Here is a 24650-nt window from a genome sequence, read left to right as displayed (position 1 = left end):
AGCGTATGTAACCTGAGGTACCACTGTATAATAAAAAAAAGCTAGTCAGGCAAATTGTCCTTTCCCTAATCACATGGCTAAGTCACACCCAGTAGTGTGGAAAAACATAGGCACAGAACAAACATTAGCAGCTTAAAGCATAGCAAGATCGCTTCTCTCCACTATGTTTCAACTCACATTTGCACGTTGCTGTACACACCAGGGAAGGGACAGGGATGTTTTGGCCCAGTGTACATTATCTGTTTGGTTTCGCCACACCTGCAACCCCACCAACACATGTTCATGAAGTTATCCGGGCATGTGCAACAGCTATCTCATATGTACACCTCTCAGCTCAACTATAGGTGAATGTGCCTTACACTTTCAAACCAGATGCAAGCTGGTTTGGGCGGAACAGACAGCAGCATTTCTTGGGGAACTACAGGATAGATATAGGTTGTGGCTAATGCCATGGGTAGATGGTTTCAAACACCAGTAATGGAAGTGTACTGGAGCCAGAGAAAATAGTAACCTGTACACAGCCATACAAAAAGCGCAAGACCCCTGGTAGTGTAGAAAGCCAATTTGCAATTCCACTCGCAGCCTAAAGTAGAAGGGTAATAATTTGGGTTGGTTGCAGGAGCTGCCTATTGGAAAGCACCCTAAGATGGCGGAGGAACAGAAGTTATAATGCCACAGAGGCTGACAACATGCTCTCGGGCTCTCTGTTGAAGGGTACTGATTTCATACACACCCATATTTTACAGACGGAAGTAGGGACAGGCCACTGACCACTCACCTTTCAACAACAACTCCTCCCCACACACATTGCAGCATATATAGTGGAAGGCTCTACAGTACTTCGCTTGTTGTGTTTGCTTGCTTTGCAATTTGTTTTAAAAAGCCACAGGAGTGCTTGTTCTTTTGACTAACGACTTGACTGACCTAGAATATATTACCAGCAGTTCAAAATGAGTCTTGCCAGCGTATGAAATGCCAGTCTGTGAACTGAATGGGCTTTAGGGTTCACACACAAGCATTTAAATGCATCCTCTACTTGGGAGATGTAACATTCTTGATGCCATGGTTAGAAAACAAAATCTTGAAGAATAACAGTGAATCTAGAAACTCACACTATCATCTTCCATTTTCAGATATGCTATGTATTTTTAGCAATGGTGTGACCAGGCGATAAGGCAGTAGCTCATACCTTCAATTCAAAAGGTATTGGGTTCAATCCACAGCATCTCTAGGTATGGGTTAAAGAGACTCCTGGTTGACAACATGCAAAGGCAGTGCTTTCCTCCAGAATTTCAGATTGTATTGGTAAACTGGGATAGCTGAAGCATATGAAATTTATTTCATATTTAATGAAAACTTGCATTTTAAATATTCTGACTGCAGAGCTAAGTCCCACTTACTTAAAAGGGATTTACTCCCTAGTAAGTGTGCATAGAACTAGACATTGATTTCCCAATACATGAAGTTCAGGTGCCAAATGCTAACATCTGCCAATTTAAAACCTGGCTACAAGCTGCTGTTCCCTCCCTCCTTCTAGTTAAGGTGCATTCTAGCTAAGAGTGTAACAAAAGAGAAAAGGCTGAAATTCAGTGGCAAAGCATCTGTTTTGCATGCAGAATGTCTTATGTTCTACATTCAGCATCCCCAACACAGGGCTGGGAGAGACTCTGATCTGAAATCTTGGAGAACCACTGCCAGTCTGGGCAGACAGTACCTAGTTCAGTCTGACTCTGTATTAAGCATCTTCTTATATACATTTAGGTTCTGGAGGAAATTGTAGTAGAGTACCTTCTAAATATAGGGCGGGATGCGGGTGGCGCTGTGGGTTAAACCACTGTGCCACTTGGGCTTGCCAATCGAAAGGTTGTCAGTTTGAATCCCCGTGACGGGGTGAGCTCCCGTTGTTTGGTCCCAGCTCCTGCCAACCTAGCAGTTAGAAAGCACCCCAAAAGTGCAAGTATATTAATAGGTATCACTCCGGCGGGAAGGTAAACAGCGTTTCCATGCGCTGCTCTGGTTTTGCCAGAAGCGGATTACTCATGCTGGCCACATGACCCGGAAAAACTGTCTGCAGAAGCGGACAAATGCCGGCTCCCTTGGCCTGTAAAACGAGATGAGCACCGCAAGCCCAGAGTCGTTCGCGACTGAACTTAATTGTCAGGGGTCCCTTTACCTTTACCTTCTAAATATAGGAGGCAAGGCGCTAGAGACATTATGGCTTCCACCGTGTGTTTGTATTCTTTCCCTTTAAGGTGAGCATCAATTACTCTAATACTTGTATGGCACTCCTGGAATTGTATATATGAGGGCAAGGGCCAGTGGCTACAATGGGAGGGAGGGAATGAGCCATTAATTTCGGGTTGGTTGGTTTTTAAAGGGCCAGGAGCAAGTCAGCAATTAACACACATGGTGTCAGTGAAGTTAACGCTTTATTCAAAGAAAAAGACAGCTTAAGAGGCCAGGCCAAGAGAGCACAGCAACTCTTCCCAGTAGATCTTGCCCCTATGAGGCAGTTGGGAGGGGCTGAAGGTCCCTGCCTTCCCACAGCTACCTAAGTCTCCTCCTCCCCCAGGTCCTTTCCAAGCAATCTGAGGCTCCGTTGTCTTGCCTGTCTTTGCTCCTCCCTCTTCATACCTCTTTGGGTTCTGGGAGTCTAGTGGTGAGGGGAGCTGGTCACAGCAGGAGAGGAAGACAGCCTGGCTTCTTCTCCAGCTTGATTCATCTCTGCCTCTTGGTCTCCCTCCTCTCCAGCCTCCTCTTATGCCCCTGGTTCCAGACTGCTCTCTGCCACATAAACTCCGTACCAATCTCAACTGTTAAATTAAGTCATGAGATGGGGTAGGCATATTTGTTTAGGGCAGTAAATTAGAAGTCATATGACCTGAAAGAGAAATAAATGGACCCCTGTTTACTTATACAGTGGTACCTCGGGTTACAAACTTAATTCCTTCCAGAGGTCCGTTCTTAACCTCATACCATTCTTAACCTGAGGTACCACTTTAGCTAATGGGGCCTCCTGCTGCGCGTGATTTCTGTTATTATCCTGGGTCAAAGTTCTTAACCTGAGGTACTACTTCCGGGTTAGCGGAGTTTGTAACCCAAAGTGTTTGTAACCCTAAGTGTTTGTAACCCGACCGTACCACTGTAATGAGGGGGGGAAACAGAAAAGAAACCATCAGCTTTGAAGGCATGCGTACCTGGAGAATTCACACAAGAATATATAAATTACACAAAATAATAATGCAATTTGTATTGAGGAATGAAAATTTGTATTACAGGCACCCCCCCCCCCCGTTTACCTTCTGAGGTACCAAGCGCATCGGTGAAATTGCGTATAATTGAAACCCACTGAAAAAGCCTGCAAGACATTATGACCTTTCTGGGTCACTTCCAGATTGGTGCAATGCACATAGCCACAGTCGTGCACATATCGAACAAGCATAAACGGGGGGTTGCCTATATATGATTAAATTTGCAATCCAATATACACTTACATGGGAGTTACACCATGAGACATACTTCTGAGCTGACATATATCACCACCACCACATTTCTTTCTCTATAAATATATCTACTGCAATGAACCCTGTGTTTAAATAGTTTTTAAATCAATACCGCTCGTTTGTTTTTCACATTCGCCAATGTGTCTGTGATGTCTGGTCTCCAAAATACCTGCCACTCTGTGCTTGGAGAGCAACTGGACAGTGCTGGAATTGATCCAGCGCTGTCAGCTGTTATCTGCTTATTAAGAGCTGCTGGATAAAACACATCTTCACATCTTTCTCGTACGCTGCCCTTGCCTCCCAGGACCTGCTTTTAACAGCTCTTTCATACTGGAAGAAGCCCAGTACTTAGCCTGCTAATAACGAATCATTACCCTGTACAATAAAATACATTTCCCGTCTGTCCATGACTTCCTTTAATGCTGTTGGTCTCATAATCAAGGAGCACCCAATTAAAAGGGAAATTTGGAGCGGGAATTTGACAGCACACTGTCAACTTCACTCCAGCCCTAGGCAAAAACTTTGCCCTGGTTCACATGCATCAGAATGAGACAGTAGACTCCCAAAACAATTAAGTAACCTGCACCACTATGGGCTGGAGGTGGAGGGCTGCCATTTTAACATTACCCCCACTTATTTTAAAAAAAAATCCATACAAGTAAAAAATGAGCTATGACTGGGTTTGTTTAGCCTAGTTTGGGGTTTATTCCCAAGCAGAGTGCAGTTTCAAAGGCCCCAGAACAGTTGCACCATTTTGGTTGGAGTGTGGGAAGAACTGGTTCATCAAGTGTGGGTGGGAGGCACATGTCAGAGCAGCAGCATTAAATAAATAAATAAATAAATAATTTTAAGCCACTACCTGTGTGAGCGGCAATGATGGCGGGCTCTTCCTTTCCTCTCCCCACCCTCACACTTTCCTGCGTTTAAAATTAAAGGTCATAGTTGTATGAACTCCAAAACACCCCTGATTTAGCTTTAAAGGTAGAAAGGGGTGAGGGAAAAGAAACAGAAGCTCCCAGAAACCACTCAACTCACAGGCAACATCTTTTTAAAAGTTTAATCCACTGTGGATTGAAACACCCATTGACTTCACCCTTTGTCAAGATCCCATTCCAGATTGAGACAACTGTGAATCGGGCAGGTCACTTTGAAATGTAATTAAATGTCCAAGATAAAAAACAACAGCAGCAGCCCACCAAAGTTTACAAATTAAGAGTGGGTAAAAGCCGCCGGTGTCGCTCTGATAAGCGACACCCAATGGACAAAGCACCAAGACCCCCAACATCCTTCCAGAAATAACACAAAACTGAAGGCTAATTTGTCACCTTTAGGCAGCAGTGGCAAACTGGGGCAGCCATTTTGGTTCAGGTCCAAAACGAGACCATTATTAAAGGTCGCTTGGCTCTCTGATATGCTAGTTTTCTGCTTGCAGAGGGATTGTTATGTGAGGAATGGGATCTTGCACCTGTAGCTTGTTGACACCATCTTGGACTGCCACTATACTGAGCTAACATTGTCACTTAAGGCCCAGGTGGCCTTGGTGGCAAGGAGTGCCTATTACAAGTTCTGCCTGGTTCACTCATTGCGGCCACTTTGAGACAAGGACAACTTGGCCCTGGTACTCCATGCTCTAGTAACTTCCAGATTTGCTCTTTGCAATGTACTCTTATGCGGGGCTGTCCTTGAGAAGACAACACAGAAGCAAAATGCAGAAGCCAGATTACAGGCTGGGGTTTGCTTATAAAACCTTGCTTTGCCAAGGTATTCTAAACTCTTGTTCAAAAACAGCTACGCTGGCTGCCAGTTTGTTTCCAGGTCCAATTCAAGGTGCTCACAATACCATTTAAATGACCTAGGTCCCAAATATCTGAAAGACTGCCTCCTTCTCTATAGACTCCCTCAGGTATTAAGATCGGGAGAGGGGGGCTCTTGGTAGTTCTGCCACCCTCTGAAGTTCGGAGAGGGCATTCTTTCCCACAGATATGCGTCTTGCACTTTGCTATTATGCTGAACACTCATCTCTGTGTGTTTCGGGATTCACCACACTCCTGTGACTGTAAATGGTTTCAATTGTTCTTAATTTACGAATTTGAAATTGCTATAACCCGTCCTGGAACCTACTAGTGAAAGACAGGTTATAAATTTAATAAAATAACAAAATTATAACAGCAGCAGCAGCAAATTAAAGGCAGCGATCAGGTCCAACCGTGTGTGCCTTTCACCTGGCTTTAAAAGAGATGTTTATTCAAGTGACTGATGTTTAATGGCCAGTCTTATTACAGAGCACAGCTGCCAGAATGGTGATAAAAAGCAGCAGAGCCGTATCCATTGCCTGGGCTATGTGCAGCCAAACTAATTATATATAATACAGTTTCACTCTGAAACTAGATAAATTGCTGTCGCTTTTAGTAAGCATCAGCAACTAGCAGACCTCAGGGCCAAATCTAACCCAGTTGAAGCTAGACTACCGTTAGCCAGCCCTGGGAAGGAGGGGGGGGTTGGGTACAGAATGCTGGGAGCTGTTGAAATAGGACTTCATGCCAGACACGTTCAAAGGCAAATGTTGCAAGGTCCCATTAGCGGAAAATCAATTAAGTGGGTGTAATTTAGTTAATGGGTATTATATCCCAATATACTTTTGTATGGTATTGTTAACCACATAGCCATGATAGACATTGTGTGTGTGTGTGTTTGTGTGTGTTTTAATACTTTAATGAAAATAAATACAGTGGTAACTCGGGTTACAGACGCTTCAGGTTACAGACTCTGCTAACCTAGAAATAGTACCTTGGGTTAAGAACTTTGCTTCAGGATGAGAACAGAAATCATGCAGCAACGGCGCGGTGGCAGTGGGAGGCCCCATTAGCTAAAGTGGTACCTCAGGTTAAGAATAGTTTCAGGTTAAGAACGGACCTCCAGAAAGAATTAAGTTCTTAACCTGAGGTACCACTGGAAATATTTTTTTAAAAAATAAATAAATAAGGGCAATGCAATCTGGAAAGAAAAGGTAGGTGCACAAACACACACACACAAATAAGCACTTCTTCCCTCTTTGCTTTTCCACTAGCAATTACACCCCACTAAAGGAACTTTGATCAGAAGGTTGGCGGTTCGAATCCCTGTGACGGAGTGAGCTCCCATTGCTCGGGCCCTGCTCCTGCCCACCTAGCAGTTCAAAAGCACATCAAAGTGCAAGTAGATAAATAGGTACCGCTCCAGCTGGAAGGTAAACGGCGTTTCTGTGCGCTGCTCTGGTTCGCCAGAAGCGGCTTAGTCATGCTGGCCACATGACCCGGAAGCTGTACGCCGGCTCCCTCGGCCAATAAAGCAAGATGAGCGTCGCAACCCCAGAGTTGGTCACAACTGGACCTAATGGTCAGGGGTTTACTTAAGGAACTTCTCCAGGAAGAAAAACTATGTGAGGATGGAGTTTTGCTGCACATTTTGATGCTAAATGTGTAGTTTGGCCCTTAGTAACGACCAATATGCACCAAATGCCTGGAAATAGTGGGCGACTATTCTAAGACATGTGCCCAAGTTCAGCTAGTGGCGCTAGTCTAGGCACAGACATGTCCAAATTGGTATAGGCAAAATGTGCTGTAAGTGTCGTCTTCCAGTCTGATCCAGCAGCTCAGACTGTGTGTCTGAAGCTCTGTAAAATAAAATGCAGTAATGTCATCAACTATCTGGGAGCTGGATTTCCCCTCTCTGCCAAATTATTGGTAGGTAGGGTTCTAACTTATTTTACAGGGCTATGTATGCCTACGGTTAGTTCTGAGCCAAAATATGTTGCTTCCAGGAAGTTCTGAGCTCTGCTGTCTTTTTATAAATTAACACTTTGGTGATCTAGAATCAAGTGTTCTCTATAGCAGCACAAAATAATTGATTTTCTGCAGTTATAGGCACAGTTCAGGACCTTGCTTTGACTAAGCACTGAGTGTTTTCTACACGCCTTTACATCAGTGGAATTTCAAGTCACTCATATGTCACCAGGGACACAATCCAATTCAAAGTGAATCAATAGTAAAGCCTTTCATTGATTTCAATGAGTCCAGGTTCCAAGGAAAGAAAGCAGATGGCTGCCAGGGGTGGGAGGGCGAACAGCGACAAATACACCCAATATTCTGTGAAAAATTGAATCTTAAATACGAATACTTTGCCTTATTATGTCTCTGTTCCAAGACATTTTTTTTTTAAAGTAAATGACTAGTATTTACTTATTTAAAGCAATGTCTTTACAAAAGAAGCACCTTCCTTCTTGAGAATCTGCATTTCCAGTTTCAATGTGACTATTCTCTCCTGCAATGTAAGTAGGCTCAAATATCCCTTTCTCTCCCATTTGTTGTTCTAAAGGAACACTCACAACACATTTTCACTTCAAGGCTGATCAGTCACCTACGTTCACCATTAAAAACACTGTAAAAAAATCCCCACAACTGCTATTAATTTTTAAGTAGCATATTGTGAACATTAACCATTATCTGATAGGGAACATCTGTTGCTCACTTATATTTGCTCAGTATCACACAGCCCTTTTATCCTTTACACACAATTAATATAAGCAATAGTTTCTCTTGTTTAAATAATATGAAATTGTCACACATCTGCTAGAGACAATAATATAATTGGAGGTTGACTGAAAACCTGCTTTTTAACTAATAGAAAGCCAACCTTTAATTATCACCTTTAAAATTTTTTTATTTTTTTATTTTACTTTACACATGGAGTGAAGTAGAATTCAAGACCTTGCCAACAACAAAAAACAAATTAACAATTTTGAGGCACAAATGAAGTTATTATTGATTTGTCTGAATCACGCCATTTCTGCTCCAGAAAACAAAAAAAACTGGTGTTGAAGATGGTTTGGAAACTTCAGCTGCTGCAGAATTCAGCTGTCAGGTTGCTCACCAGGGCAAGACGGTTTGAACACCGATCCTGGCCCCAAAGCACTGGCTGCCAATTAGTTCCTGGGCCCAGTTCAAAGTGCTGTTTTTGACTTATGAAGCCTTAAAAGGCTCAGGAACACAATACCTCAAGGAGCGCCTCTCTTCGGATGGACTTAACCCGGACCATGAGATCATCATCTGAGACCCTTCTATTGTGTGCCTCCTCCACAAGAGGCCTGGAAGGTGGAAACACAGAAACAGGCCTTTTCTGCAGTGGCTCCCTATTTGTGGAATGCTCTCCCTGGGGAGGTTCGGCCGACACCTTCATTATACATCTTTCAAATCAATTGGGGCTTCTAAAAAAGGAGCCAAAATATTGTTGCTAGTTGGGTAAGCAAAGTATGGGTTTTGCATCAACTCCTCTTCCCTCCCCAGAAAACCAGGCAGGGGTTTAATCTCTTTTGCCAGTTTCGTGTATCAGTGTTTCCCCTCCACCCCCAAATGAGCTATTGGGGAGGTTCCCAGCCTTACTTCTTAATATAAATGGTAGCATTTGCGGCTTCTATTTCAACTTCTCCTTGGCAAAACCTCATACCTCTCACAAAGGCATTATTCTCCTACCAGGAAGTAAAGCTTTCCTCCAGGAATTCTTTCTTCACGTCTGCCTAGCTAAGCTGCAAAACTGGCTAGGTGCTTTGCCAGACTTTTACATTTGTCAACAATGTTTTCTATTGTATTTTAAACAGCGACCGTATACAAAAAATAACAAGAACACAGCAAGAGGGAAGAGCAAACCCCCTTTGTATCCTGCTTGTTTGCTTTTTGCAGGCTGTGTATTTGTGATAAAAAGGAGATTTGTGATACATGCCAGTGAAGGGAGCATTTGCTGGGTTCACAAAGCCAAGAGTATTGCAGTATTCTTGTGACTGGTAGGTTGCTGTTGGCAGGTTTCGTTGTGTGTGTCACGAGTGGGGGTTGTATCCAACTAGGTTCTACTCAAGAGAAGTTCCACTGAATTAAATGTCCCTGAGTCATGCTCCTGCCCACCTAGCACGTCAAGTGCAAGTAGATAAATAGGTACCGCACTGTCGGGAAGGTAAACAGCGTTTCTTGGCACTGCTCTGGTTCGCCAGAAGCGGATTAGTCATGCTGGTCACATGACCCGAAAGCTGTGAACAAACGCTGGCTCCCTCAGCCTATAGAGCGAGATAAGTGCGCAACCCCAGAGTCATCTGCAACTGGACCTAACGGTCAGGGGTAACTTTACCTTTAAGTAAGTCATGCCTAACAGTTTCAATGGGTCTACTTTCAATAGGCCTAGCACTGGCTATAGTCCATTAAAATTAGCATAATAAATAATAAATGGAAATAAAAGGAATAAAATTTATAGACGCAATTTCACCAAAATGAAGAGAAATTCAGACCCAGGCAGAGTTAGAAACTCAGATATATAAGCTAGGCGCCAAATGGCTCCTTAAACAGGGTTACAGTCACCAAAACAAAATGCCTAGCTGCCATTTTTGGGGCCAGATGCTTCAAGTCATGTTTTTCAATACCACTTTTTGGTTCCTTGAAATTCATTCTGATTGTGCAGATAAAAGGTAACTGGTAGAATTCTATGGGATGTGTGCGAAAACGGTCAAGAGCCAAGGATCCCCAGGCACGCACCTCCAGATGGTAGAGACGTCAGCTGCTATCATGGCACCTCAGCATCTTCACTTGGTTGCACATGACCGATAGCCAGGTACAAAATGTGCCTGGCAAATTGGACCCAGGATCTTGCTAAACTGAGTAAGTATTCAGAGTTATGCCATCAAAAACAAACACCTTGTTTGTTCGCCACTCTTCATTCACCTTGTGCTTCTTTAAAGAAGTTGTAAATGATAATTGAGAGGAGAAACAACGTAATTTATACAATTAATAAAGTTTGCTCTGCTGTGGCAGCTTCTGTTCTTCACTGGATCTTCACATGCTTTTTCTTGCCACTCAAGAGAAACCAGCTGGAGGAAGAGGAAAGGACAGAGGGTAGAGAGCTGAAGGCCCTTTCCCCATCCTTTGGACCCCGTGGGAAACTCAACAAACCTGTTGTACCTGGAACTAGGTGTGGAGAGTGCGGCTGAATGGGACACAGCTGTGGGCAGCCTGGGGAAGTACCATCCACCTTGGGCCTGCCATAAAAAAACAAGTCTAGAGTGAGAAACTAGGGTGACTTCTGCTCTTTCCAGGAAGTCTTCTTGTTGTGAGAATTTTGCGGGTGAGCACAGAGTTTGTGGGATCCTAGGTGGAAAAACTAAGACTGATGGTGTTTGTTAGAAGGAAAATGAATTGGTATTGAGATAGATAGATGATAGATAGATAGAACTTTGTATTAATGTAACTTATTAATATGTAACCGCATGTTTGTAATATTTTTATTTAAGTTGTCTGTTGTTGCTTCAGTTTTCTGTGCAACATTTAGAGATTTTTTAAAATATATTAAGCGGTATAGAAATCAAATAATCAATCATCCTTCTCCTTATTTATTATGCCTCGTGCGGCATTATGCTGGTGCACCATGCGCTTCACAGAGCCTTGAGCTTAATGTTATCCATCAATGTGGCAGGCAGATGCCGTCAAGGATGTATGAAGAATGGAGAAAGGGAAATTGTAATGCTGGGCTGAAAATCAATAACTGGCCCTCAAGTGAAGTAGCATGTGCAACACTGTTTGAAGCGTGTGTTTACCTCACGGGGGGTATTACTGTGTGTTCAAGACTAACTGCTTTTTTTTTACAAGGATTTCAGAGAAAAACAATGAAGAACAGGACTGGAAGAACTGGAATAGCTTGCCTAGGAAATGGATTTATCTGAAATAACAGGATACAAAGATATTTGAAAGAGCGTTCAGGTTGTCAAAGCAAAGGCCTCTGATCCCCTGCATTCTGTGGGATTCACTACACCTGTGCCATCAAAAGAGCACGTCTCAAAAAGAGAAACATCTAATTTCATGGGTAGGCAAACTAAGGCTCAGGGGCCAGATCTGGCCCAATCGCCTTCCAAATCTGGCCCGCAGACGGTTCGGGAATCAGCGTGTTTTCACATGAGTTGAATGTGTCCTTTTATTTAAAATGCATCTCTGGGTTATTTGTGGGGCCTGCCTGGTGTTTTTACATGAGCAGAATGTGTGCTTTTATTTAAAATGCATCTCTGTTTTATTTGCGGGGCATAGGAATTTGTTCATTTTTTCCCCAAAAAATATAGTCCAGCCCCCCACAAGGTCTAAGGGACAGTGGACCGCCCCCTGCTGAAAAAGTTTGCTGACCCCTGATAAATCTACAAAGTGGTACCTCGGGTTACAGACGCTTCGGGTTACAGACGCTTCGGGTTACAAACACTGCTAACCAGAAAGTGGTTGCTCCAGGTTAAGAACTTTGCCCCAGGATAAGAACGGAAATCGCGTGCCAGCGGCGCAGGAGGCCCCATTAGCGAAAGCATGCTTCAGGTTAAGAACAGACCTCTGGAACGAATTAAGTTCTTAACCCGAGGTACCACTGTATTGTGCTCGTCCCTGCATAAAAGGGCAGTGGGTGCGGTAAAGAGAGTTAAAGCAGCCCGCAGGGCAAGAGGGGATATGATGCTATAGAAACAAAGGAATGGCTGCTACTGCCAGGAACCTGGTTGTTTCCACAAGTGGCAGGATTCAGCCCTGAACAACAAGAAGTTACCATTACAAAGAAGGCAACTTGAGACTGGGCTAACTTGGAAGTTTGGGGCCTCAAGCTTGTTTGACTTTAGAAATTAAGCATTACTGTTTTTACGACTTGTCCAAGACTCCTCTTTGTATCCCAGGACTGGGGCTCACAAATGGGCACTCAAGAGGGCTGGAACTGTGAAGTTTATGCAAACTTCATCCCTGTGCTTTTGAGAGACATGGGCAGTGTAGGTGCCAAGTCAGCAGCCAATTTACTATTGGTCACTTTGGGGGTGGGGACTCGTCACTGATAGGAGATGGCGGCACTGGAGGCAAATCAACAACATCTGGGGACTCAAGGTTGAGAAAGGCTGGTCTAGTGAGTGGAGAGCTGGATGGAGGGAAAGGATGCAGACACTCCTAGCCAGATACCTCCTGTTGTGGATTTGCCTCCAGTGCCTCCTCCTATCAGTGAGCAGATGGGACTACAACTCCCATCATTTGTAGCCATCATGGCCAGCACGGATCATGGGAGTCGTAGTTCAGGAACATCTGAGGACCCAAGGTTAGAAAAGGCTGCTCTAGACTGTTGGCCCCCTCCTTGGGCTTAGATACTTTTTAGGGGTCCCAATTTCACCTTCCCCCATCCCACTAGGAGCCTCCCCAGGGATGTGCAGCTCCAACTGCCCAGCCACCTCCCATTTCTCCACTGGATCAGACCATCGCCTTCGGGACATCTCCACGGGACTCATGACAACAGTAAGGAGAGCTATGGGAAGCCAACAACCCAGAAAAATGTCAACAGAAATCTGATGCACTTTGTATGCAGGAGAGTGAAGAAAACAAAACTTCAGAACGTTGGCTGGATGGAATTGGTGGCTGTTGAGAAAGCAAGAGAAGTGGGCATTGTGTCAAGGGTCTCTGTGATTGTGTATGTCTGGCCCCTTCCCCTATTGGGATATTAACCCCCCCCCAGCTTTTCAATACACCTGAACCCTCAGTCTGAAAATGTTTCTTCACCCCTGCCTTTAAGTCTGATGAATCCTTTGTGAGAGATGAGTCTTGCTTTAGTTCTGGAAATAGAGGGAAATCTTCTTCAATCGTCTGGCCCAGACTCCGTACCAGTGACCCAGCTACACTAGAAGATGCGCCAATACCTAAGGGCTGTACTTGCAAAGAATGAATACGATACTGAACAGATTTAATGAATATTGCATCTCGTCCCAGTTCTTAGTCCTGAGTATTTCACAGGCCATCTGTTCTCTCTGTGTCCAAATAAAATGTCTTGCAGGGGAGGGTGTCCCCCCCCCAGATTTTTTACAATGAACATGTCTAAAACTCAATAAACAAAAGAGTTTACTTTTATATCACTTCCCCCAAATCAATTCATTTTATCTAGCAGTGATAACTTACACCATATCAGTGATTTCACAGGGTAACAAGGCACCAAATAAATTGCAACTATCCTGTGCTTTTTTTGGGTTAAAAAAAAAGAGGTGCAGGGACATGGATGCCAACACAAAATAGCTGCCATGGGCAGAAAAAAAAGGCGACAATACTCCATGACCTTCATTAAAAAAAGCACCTCTGCAACTATCCTTATAGATTTGTATCTAAAATAAGCACATTGTATGAGGATTGAAGATTTTACCTTATGATTCACTTAAACTATTTGCTAGAGAAAGTTAAAGAATTGCTTACAAGAAGTAAGCAAACTTAGAATTCATGCCTTCCAAGAACAGGTCATTTTATGGATTAGTAACTTCTAAACAGCAAGCAGCAGAGCACAGGACTAAACGGAAAGCTCTCAAATTGCAGTGGGGAAAGTATAGAATTCCCAAAGGATCTCTACTGAGACTCGGTTTTTTATTTATCAATGATCTGGAGGCAGAGAGGACATAAAATTTCTGGGTCAAGTTGTTCAGAATGGTGGTGGGAGCTCAAGTAGACTGTGGAGAGCTTAAAAGGATCTGTAAATAGTGGGTGAAGGGGGAGATTGGAAATACGCAATTGTGCAAAAAATATATGCTAAAGGTTCCGAACTTAAGGAGGCTAACGAAAATCTATACTTTGGGGTAAGTCATGGTGCGAAGATAGCTGAGTGAAAACAAACTCAGAGAAAAAGGAAAATTCCACGCTGGGAATTATTAGGCAAGCTGTTGAGAATGAAACAGCTAGTGCTTGTTACACCTTTATAAATCTATGATGGAAGATAATACAAACCTCTGGTTGCCTCCATCTCAAGATAGGATAGAAAAGGCCGTCAAAATTATTGAGGGGTGGGAGCTATTTCCTATGAGGAAAAGACAAAGCAAGCAGAGGTTTTTTTTTTGTTTGTTTAGGCACAGAGAAAGACGACAAAAGGGGAATATGGCTGATGTATAAAATCCTTTGCACAACATATAATTCATTTATGGATCTCACTACCACAAAAACATGGCAATGGCTACTGGCCTAGGGGTTATTTATTGAACTGTTGTGAGATTTGTCCATTTTACCTAAGATATGTGCAGAGCACACTACAAACTGCAACTCAAGTCCCAGTATGTTGAATGAGCCATTCTAAACAGTAACCACTTTATATCACACTCTTAAAGTGTGTTTAAAATAAAGAATTATGGCAACACCAATTATGGCCACATACACAAGATCACACTTTTACTCCAATTAATTAATCTGAAATAACTACTATCACCAGGCTCCCAAGTGTCAATCACTAAAGAACTACTTTTTTATGTTCCATACACAGTATTAAGACTACCAAGTGCAAAATATATACATACTGTGTGAGTTGCACATGTATATTTTGAAGGGACATGTATAAGTTTTAATTGACATGCTCCCATGTATACACCCTGTATACTTTCAGGTAGGAGCTTAAGTATAAAACTTAAGAAATGACCCTAACATGGATCAAAAGTCCAATAAGAGAAGAGTCATAGAATACATGTAGCCGAGCGCTTTTTTTCAGCCTGGGTGAATTCATGCTAACCTGAATTATTTATAACAAAGCCAAACTATGGCTTGATCTACACCACTACAAAGTCGATTTGTGTGAAAGAATCACGGCATACAAAATTGTGACCTAGACAAAGTAGAGGACAAATCTCAGGTACTCATCCATCTAAGAACCTGATGGTGCTTCCTAAGAATTTGATGAGGGGCACACTAAGAATTTGGTTCAAATAAGATTCTGGAATTAAAAAGTATTTTGCCAGCTCAGGCAACGAATGGTGTGTTTACCTGCTACAACTGTGTCCTGTCCTTCCTCTGAGATCATCAGAGACGTATTTTAGGATGCAACCTATAACCACCACTTCTTTGGAAGTAAACCTCATGGAACTCAGTGAGACTTACTTCTGAGCAGGCATGTCTAGGATTGAACTCTCAAGTCTCCCAACAACTCTGCCAAATTAAGCAAGGCAAGTGAGGACAAGGGACTTTCTCAAGGCCACCCAGTGACCTTTGCTTTTACAGATAACTGTACTACACAGAGAGAATATTTAATACTGAAGCACAAGAAACAGTTAATGAGTGGAGAAGGAACAATGTGCCATCCATGGCATTGACGGCCATGCTAACTACTAAAAACCTTACAATTCACCCTATCCGACCCCTTGCCACCTAATAAATGTGTGGAGAGAAGCCAAGCCCACACTTGCTTGAAGTCCATTCCAGAGACCACTCAGTACACCAACAGTGAGCTTAAACAAGTACAGTAACTGCAATGCACAGCTGAATACTTGTGTGGTATTTTTAAAAGGAACTTACACATGACCCCCCCACATGAATCCTCTAAGCCAGAGGTGAGGAACCCCTACCTGCCCCCCCATGATGCTGGGCTCCTCCTACCCCAACAGACCACCATCACAGATGATTATCGATGCTCCCCAACAATATTTGGGTTCCCCACCTCTGGCTTTGGAGAGCACGCAAAGGTCTTGAATGGTCCTCTTCCCATGCTGCATTTATTAAGTTGGTTCCGCGCATGTGTGTGCACAATATACCTGAGTGTTTCCCCAATCAGCTTTAGAGCTTGATGCTGTGCACAAGTGAACTTGTTCCCATTTCACTACTACGACAGCGAGAGCTCGCCTTTGCACGGCTGCTGTAGCATAAGCCGCCTCGGGTGCAGAAAGGCGAGCAGCAGAACCAGGAGGCCCCCCGAAGCGCGCGCCCCGAGCCCCTTCCCTACCTGGTAGGCGTCGGGGATGTTGACGGTCTCTCCGTGCTCGGCCACATAGCCGATGATCCCTTTGCCCCAGGGCACCTGCACCTCGTTGGAGTTCTCGGTGCTGTAGCAAGGCAGCAGCGGGGTGCCGGCGTGCACGTCGAAGACCTTGGAGACCAGGCTCTTCTTGCCGGCGGCGGCGCCGCCTTCTACCAGGAAGAGGGAGCCCCGGTCGGCGTCCACCATGAGGCACACGAAGATGAGGATCTTGTAGCTGAGGGCGCCCAGGTCCAGGTCGTTGGAGATGTCCTTGACCAGCTCCAGGAAGAACTGCCGCTCGTTGTGCTCCTTGAGGTGGCGCTTGTAGTCCAGGGCGGTGGGCGGGTATTGCGGGAGGTTCACCCGGGACTCCAGCAGCGCGCTCAGGATGTGCGCCGTCGTGGGCGGTAGAGAGCTGGCTTTCCTCAGCAGGGCCCTTCTCCGCGCGCTGCTCAGCGGCTCCTGCGCCCGCGCGTGGACGTGCTCGTCGTAAGTCAGATTCACGTGGATGGCCTTGGAGCGCGCGAAACTGCGCCGGAGCTCCTTCTGCGACGCTCGGCGCTGCAGGCCACCGGCCGCCGTCTCCGGAGGGGCCACGGGGCCGCCGCCGCCCTTCGCCACAGAGGAGCCGGGGCCGCCCAGCGCCGTCGGGGTGCCGTTGCTGCTGTGGCCCGGCCGCTCCTCCGCCTCGGGAGCCGCTTGGGCGAGGAGGGAGCTCCTCCTCTTCAGCCACTTCTCCACCAGCTCCGGGTGCCTGTCCAGGAAACTTTCCACCGCCGCGAAGTCCAAGCCGGCGGGGGCCGACATGGCGGCCTCGTCACCTCGAAGGCGCACCGCCGCCACTGCGCGCCAAACTTTGCCGTCCTCGTTACTTCATGCTGAAGCGCGGAAGAAAAGCGGCAGCGAGCCGCCGCACTTGCTGCTTGCTAGCGACTGGCGCGCCCGGAAAAGAAACCCAAGGCGGGTTACAAGCCGTTCGGCACGTGGGGGAGCAGGAGCTGCCTCGGCTTTCCCGCCCTCTCTTGCAGCGAGCGAGCAAACGGATCCATCCGCTTCCGAGCCCGGGCCAAGTCCCGGCTTTCTGTGCCCTTCCTTCCCCCCGGCTCCTCGCCTTTTCCCTTCACCCCCTCCGTCGTTCCCCGGCGCCCCGTCGTCGTCCTTGCCCTCTTCTCCCGTCCAGGTAGCTTCCGCGTCCTTTCGCTCCCGGTTACTTGCAACGGGCTGCTGCTGCTTCTCTGGAGATGCGCGTCAAAGCTCTCTGCTAACTGCTGCTCCTGCTGGCGGCGGCTCCTGCGTAACCCAGCCGGCCGACCACTAAGAAGGCGGGGCGGGGAGGGAGGACGCGTGAGCGGAGGAGGAGGAGGAGGCGGCGGCCGGGAGAGGCAGCCCGTAACCGGAGCATCTTCTCTTTCCAGAGGTGATCACGTCGACGCTCGAGCTTCTTCGGAGCGGGAGCAGCGGATGAAGGGGTTTATTGGAGGGGGGGTGCAGTGGCCGAAGCAAGCAGATGATGCCCGAAGCTGCGAGGTGCAAATCCCCCCCCCAACGCATGAGCATCAATAGCGCGAGGGATAGTTGCGCCACGGTGTTATTGGGTTAATGGCTCCAGAAAGGAAAACTCAACGCATTCGAGGTCTGCCATTAAGAAATGCAAACTTTGGGAGAGGTGCCGCCGGTCAGCTATCGATTGTCATGGGACTATGCGGGAGATTGGAGGGAGACGTTTCTCGCGTGCGCTTGTGTATTAGCGACCACGTGTCCTATTGTTCGAGAATGTGACTTTCGTGCATATGTTCCTCATAAAAAAATAATAAAAACAAAATACGGCTCCTTTTCCTTAAAATATTTATTTGGAGTAAAGCGTCGATACAGATTTTTAAAGAGCATGCTTCGGTTTCTGAAACATAACAGTCTTGAGCGTACACTCATCTTCTAAAGACTGGAGAAGTGGAGCCTGCTTATTTTTAATAGCAATGCCCTTCTAAGTAAGGCAGTAATTCTAACCATAATTTCAAGTATACATATGTAAAAGCCGATGAAACAGCGGGCGTGGAGGTGGGGTCTATAAGATTCGCGGCTTGGGATTGGCAGGAGGTGTTTTTATCTTGCAATAGTACTGTACTGCCGTGTTCCCTTGCAACCCGCACATACGTCATTATGGGAATCGCTAACGAAGGATACAGCGTTCCATAAGGAGGGAATCCCCTCGCGCCGCCCGATCCTGTGTCCTCGGAAGGAAGTCCCAGTGAGTTCAATGGCCTTTACTTCCAAGTAAATGAACGTGGGCTTGCAGCCTTGATTTGCAACTGCGGCCATTGTCCTTTTAACTCATTAAAATCAATCTGTCACGCTAGCTTTAATGGACTTGCTGGAGCTCAGGAATGCAATCGCATCCTTTCCTCTTGCAGGAGGGGATTTGAATCGCAAGATGGGGAGCCGGAGGCTTGCAACCACAAATACGCGGGGATTATAATACAGAGAGACGAGAAGGTGCGCTTGTGCGCCAGCTGGTTTTTTTGTTTTTTATTTATTTATTTACGCTGGGAGCCTCCCCCTGAAGCGGTTGCGCGCACGTGGTCACCTTTCCACAGCAATGTGCAGGTCTCAAAGTCCGATTAAGATGAAGGAACCGCGAGCACACATGCGGCTTCCGCGCCTCCGCCTCCTCCCCCTCCCGCGGCGAGACGAAACCCCGACCGCCTCTCCGCTGAGACAGACTGACGTGGAGCTATTTTTACGCGCACGTGGAGCAGCGCATTCAATGCCGAACCTATGCCTACGCAAAAATGCTGGGGAACCTCAAGTCATGGATCCCAGCACGTGAAAAACGTACGCTATGCAGGGACCTGAATGAAAGCGATGTCAGTGGGGTGGTGGTGGGGAAATATGAATGAGATGCCAAACCTTCTCAATGGAAGCTAGCACACACACCGCCATCCTATAGCACCTGAGAGGCACCCTGGATTTTAGGAAACCTGAGAGGCACCCTAAATTTTAGGGTCCTGTTATGGTTCGTTTATAGGAACCCTGAGAGGCACCCTAGATTTTAGGGTGGTGTTGAGGCTCGTATAAATGCCAGAATCTGCTTTCAGTGCCAGGGCCAAGTACGGGTGTTCGTGCTTAGAATGTGCAGCGCCTTCAAGCATGTGCAAAGTTCTTTTCTTTGAAATCAAACATGTTAGCACTGAATGTTAATTTCAACGATAGTGTTGAATGTTAAGTGCAATGTTAGCACTGAAATTAATGGACGGCCCATAAACTTCAGTGGGTCTACTCTGAGTAATGCTTAGCAGTGGTATTCAGCTGAGGGCAACCAGGTCAGAATAAATAATATCGCGACAGGTAGAGCCTCGATAGCCCCTTGCCAGCTTTCATAAATGAAGCAAAGGTGGGGAGCCCAAGACGTCCGCGAGAGAGACGGGGCGATCGAAGACAGACACGTGGAATTTGATTACGTGGGAGGTGGTTGAAACCTCCAGCTCTCCAGCCTTCGCTGATACATAAATTGATTTGCTCTCCTTGCTGCAGTCGTTTGAGATTGTAGGTAGGAGGAGCCACTTGGCGTCTGACGATCAGATAGGACAAACTTTCGACAGAAACTGTAATTGAAACAGACGGCGGAACGGGCTCTTCAAAGGCTCTGACCTAAATATCCGTCCTAGATTATAACGTCGTTGAATTTAAGGTGGGGGGGGTGTTTTAAAAGCAAAAGCCAGCTTCTCAGCACTGCTGTGTTTGCTGGTTGGCTGCAGATCTAGCTTTGATTTGCTAAAAATAACCTATCTCTCGGTGCAAGGTGATGGGCTTTACTATACGGACGTAATACACCAACCGATGGCTTCTCATTGAGAAACAGCGCATCGCGAAGACCAGAGAAACTTGTCAATTGTGATCGCGGGAGGGCGGCGGGCGGAGAAGCCCTTTCCGAGCATGCGCAGAGGCGAGAGGAAGGGATTTTTTTTTTTGCATGCACGATTTCCCAATTTCTTGCTCCGGAGTGTAACGCTGAGCTCTTGCTTTGGGGGGGGGGCGACGTTCCCTCCACCATCAATGGCATGGGCGTAGCTGATCCCGCCCCCCCCCCGCCCCAGATCAAGTAAAACAAAATAAATAAATAATTGACCAATCACGTCGGTTCTGCGCCACCACCCCCCCCAAAGTCCTGCCCACCCTAACAAAAAATCCTGGCTACGCCCATGCTCGACGGGCTCACGAACACGCTCCACGACAGCACCCGCTTTTGCTACCGCGTAGCCGGGAGAGGGAAGAGCGCTCAACCGAGAAGATGCTTGTCTAGTAACGGGTGGGGAGGGCAGGTTTGCAAACGCAGCTCCCGCTGCAGGAAGCGGAGGCAACGATCTTGCCCTCCTCCGGTGAAGCAAGAACCTCGCATGCAGACACACACTGCAGGACTTGGGAACTCTCCTTAAAAGAGGTTTTTTTACCTGTGTTTTTTTTTTTTTTAAAGTTCAAACTCTGGCATTAATGGTCAGACACCTCCCACCACACACCCCAAGATATATAAAAAGGTAAAGGGGCCCCTGACCATTATGTCCAGTCATGGCCAACTCTGGGGTTGTGGGGCTCATCTCACAGTATTGGCTGAGGGAGCCGGCGTACAGCTTCCGGGTCATGTGGCCAGCATGACGAAGCCACTTCTGCCGAACCAGAGCAGCGCACAGAAACGCCGTTTACCTTCCCGCCGGAGCGGTACTTATTTATCTACTTGCACTTTAATGTGCTTTCGAACTGCTAGGTTGGCAGGAGCAGGGACCGAGCAATGGGAGCTCACCCCGTCACGGGGATTCGAACTGCTGACCTTCTGATTAGTAAGTCCTAGGCTCAGTGATTTAGACCACAGCGCCACCCGCGTCCCTCCAAGATATATATATAGTTGTAAAATATGGTGATGTCTATGCACGGCCTTGCAGAGCCAGGCAGAGGCCCGGGCCAGGTAGATAATGTGCCCCTCCCTTTTTTACCCTGGGGATAACTGAAGTCTTATAAATAGGTAAGTATATAAATAATTTTGTGAATATGCTGACCGAGGCCCCCTTTGAAATCGGAGGCCCTGGCCAAGTGGCCCATATGGGGGCCCCTCTGTTTGGGCCTGTGTCTATGACTTCACCCGCTTCCAAAAGTGGCAAGTCCTGCGTTTTGGAGAACTGGACCCCTGCCTGTAAAAGCCTTGTTGTTGTTTAGTCGTTTAGTCATGTCCGACTCTTCGTGACTCCATGGACCAGAGCACGCCAGACACTCCTGTCTTCCACTGCCTCCCGCAATTTGGTCAAACTCATGCTGGTAGCTTCGAGAACACTGTCCAACCATCTCATCCTCTGTCGTCCCCTTCTCCTTGTGCCCTCAATCTTTCCCAACATCAGGGTCTTTTCCAGGAAGTCTTCTCTTCTCATGAGGTGGCCAAAGTATTGGAACCTCAGCTTCAGGATCTGTCCTTCCAGTGAGCACTCAGGGCTGATTTCCTTCAGAATGGATAGGTTTGGTCTTCTTGCAGTCCATGGGACTCTCAAGAGTCTCCTCCAGCACCATGTAGAAGCCTAAGGTATTCATTATGAGACTACTTCTACTAGTGGCCACCAGGGGTCGCCGCTGCTAGACAAAGTAGAGGCGGCGGGGGGCGTGAATTGGTTTGACTCCGCATCAGCTTCAAAGCAGACCCTCGCGGAGGATGCTCTCTAGACGGGGCGGCAGCCAGAGAAAACTCACGGGATAAGAAGGGGACCCCCCCTTGCTTATTCCACGTCTGTGATCGCGAGCTAAGTGGAGTAGTTACCTCTCCCCACCCCAAATTCGAAATCGTTACAACGCTTGTTTGTTAATATTTAAGCGGATTTCTACATAGCCACACTTCGCTTCCTGCCCCCCCCCCACGTTCATAGACTTGCGTCATTGCCATGCAGGCCATCAAAGCAAATGAGCAGAGCTGTCAAGCAAGGAGACAGCGCGGTGCCTCGCGGTTCCGAGGCTTCAAGCTTTCTGGAAGATCCTCGCCCTGAAGCTTAGAAATGTGGGAGAAGCTTGCCAGTCAGGCAGGAGGAAATACACGCGAGCTCAGAGGCCCCCCTTGGCCTCTCCGTCCCTGAGCGATGCCATGGGAAAATTCAACTTTCCAGGGCTTCCCCCTCTCCACCATCTGTCTCTGGTGGTTGCCGTGGAAGAACTGCTCCCTTTTAACAAAACCACACAATTCAATTAGATCTGGTGCCTTTTTTTTTTTTACTCGGAGCAAACCCCGCTGAATTCATAAATCTATAAGCAGTACCTTAAATCTTTATTAAGAAAACTGACAAATATATCCATTAATATATTTATTTCTTACTCTTGTTTCAAGAACTATAAAGTACAGTGGTACCTCGGGTTACATACGCTTCAGGTTACAGACGCTTCAGGTTACACACTCCGCTAACCCAGAAATAGTGCTTCAGGGTAAGAACTTTGCTTCAGGATAAGAACAGAAATCGTGCTCTGGCGGCGCAGCAGCAGCGGGAGGCCCCATTAGCTAAAGTGGTACCTCAGGTTAAGAACAGCTTCAGGTTAAGAACGGACCTCCGGAACGAATTAAATAATTAACCTGAGGTACCACTGTATTAGTGTAGGGTTTCTGACGCTTGCTTTCTGTTAGCCTCTTTAACAGAGCCTCTGTCCGAATAATTTTTACAGCTGCCCAAGTTTTGTGTTAAGTTTTGAATTGTAAACCCCACGTTTTGTGCCACCCTCCAAACTGAGTAATTGGGGGCCATAAGGACACCCCCCCAAACCCAACCTCGTCCAATTGACTCCAAACCAACCTATATCCATATATGAGCATGGGGGACACTCCACTTTGGCACTGGTTTGGAGTCAATTGGATGAGGTTGGGTTTGGGGATGTCCCTATGGCCCCTGGTTTTAGTGTCAACTACTCAGTTGGGGGCAGACGACAGGGAAAGTGGGGTTTGCGACACAAAACTACCACAAAACTTTGGCACTGGTTTGTAGTCAGTCAAAGTTGGATTTGGGGCATTAACCTGTGACCCCGATTTGTTCCGTCAATTACAGTCGTACCTTGGAAATTGAACGGAATCTGTTCCGGAAGTCCATATGACTTCCAAAACGTTCAGAAACCAAAGCGCGGCTTCCGATTGGCTGCAGGAAGCTCCTGCAGCCAAGTGGAAGCCCAGTTAGCCCCGTTGGACATTCAGGTTCCAAAGAACGTTTGCAAACCAGAACACTCACTTCCAGGTTTGTGGCGTTCAGGAGCCAAAACATCCGAGTACCAAGGCGTTTGGGGTCCTAGTATGATTGTACTCGGTTTTGGGGGGGTGGCACAAAACGCAGCACAAAACTAGCACAAAGCTTTGGCATCGGTTTGGGGTGATCCTGAATTTTGGGGTCACTGATTAATGAAGCCGTTAAGAGTGACAGCTGAACAAATTATTTGGACAGAGGCTCTGTTAGAGAAGCTAAGAGAAAACAAGGTTCAGATACCCTATCTAATACTTTATATTTGTCAGTTTTCTTAATAATACAGATTTATATTATTACTTTCTGCCGAAGCATTTTTCTCTCATTGAATTTTTTTTTAATGAGTCCAGGATTACCAGAAAACATAGTGAACAAGGAAACATCAAACAGTACAACCCTATGCAATATACACGTTTTCTGAGAAGTCCCGCAATGTTCACCTATTCGGCTTGTATCCAGATAATTGCAGGTAGGGTTGCAGTCTTACAAGATTCCACAAAACCTAGGTACTGGACTGCCAAGGCCTCTTCTGTTCCTCCTAATTTTATATTTTAGAAAATGAGGGTAGCTTTTTTGTGTCTTTTGCTGTGGAGAGGGTTATCTGCATTTAGTCTGCATCTTGCTTGGGAGATTGGGTGGGGGGTGTCTTATGCAGTTTGGTGGGGTTCAGCATCATCGGTTTTTCCCCTGTGAACAATATGGCCCAAGTATTGTATGTAAGAGTGAAGCTCATTTTTAAAATGAAATACAAATTGATTAGAATCTAGCCCCCCCTCCAATAACCTCCCAAGCACTACAGCCGTGTGATCCAATGGTGAGCAGAATCTATACATATCTAATGGTCCTTGCCCTTGAGTTCATTCGCATCAATTGCATTGGCCAGCTCTTTTTCTTTTACTCTAGCAGAATTCTGCAGAGTGCTGAGCAGGTCCCTCGTCCATTGATTTCACTGAAAAGTTGGCCTGAATAAAACATCGCTACTGAAGTGTGTAGGTTCACTTTCCTCAAGGGCAACAGCTCTCTGATGGGAGTCTATAGCGTGACTTGCCGTGTTCTTGACATCTTCTGCTTTTTGCTATTCCTGGCAGACAGGGAAGGTAGGTTTATTGAGCTCATAGTGATAGGAGCTCTGCTAGGCTGT

At 46.3% G+C, this 24650-nt stretch overlaps 1 protein-coding gene across 6 annotated transcripts in view; it reads right to left on the bottom strand.

Annotated features, from left to right (window-relative positions):
- Positions 1-17690, bottom strand: part of PDE11A (phosphodiesterase 11A) — a 151395-nt gene extending 133705 nt beyond the window's left edge. For 2 of the 6 annotated variants that reach the window (XM_053409983.1, XM_053409972.1), the window contains exon 1: positions 16254-17690. In XM_053409983.1, the coding sequence (XP_053265958.1) occupies positions 16254-17075 (822 nt within the window). In that variant the 5' untranslated portion in view covers positions 17076-17690. The remainder of the gene's footprint in view (positions 1-16253) is intronic. The other 4 variants (XM_053409999.1, XM_053410006.1, XM_053409966.1 and 1 more) reach the window with 3 other exon arrangements.
- Positions 17691-24650: the final 6960 nt, after the last annotated feature.

Source organism: Podarcis raffonei, chromosome 1, assembly GCF_027172205.1.
Source record: "Podarcis raffonei isolate rPodRaf1 chromosome 1, rPodRaf1.pri, whole genome shotgun sequence".
Lineage (NCBI taxonomy): Eukaryota > Metazoa > Chordata > Lepidosauria > Squamata > Lacertidae > Podarcis > Podarcis raffonei.
The sequence above is the reverse complement of the archived record's forward strand: the minus strand, read 5'-3'. Positions and strand labels throughout refer to the sequence as shown.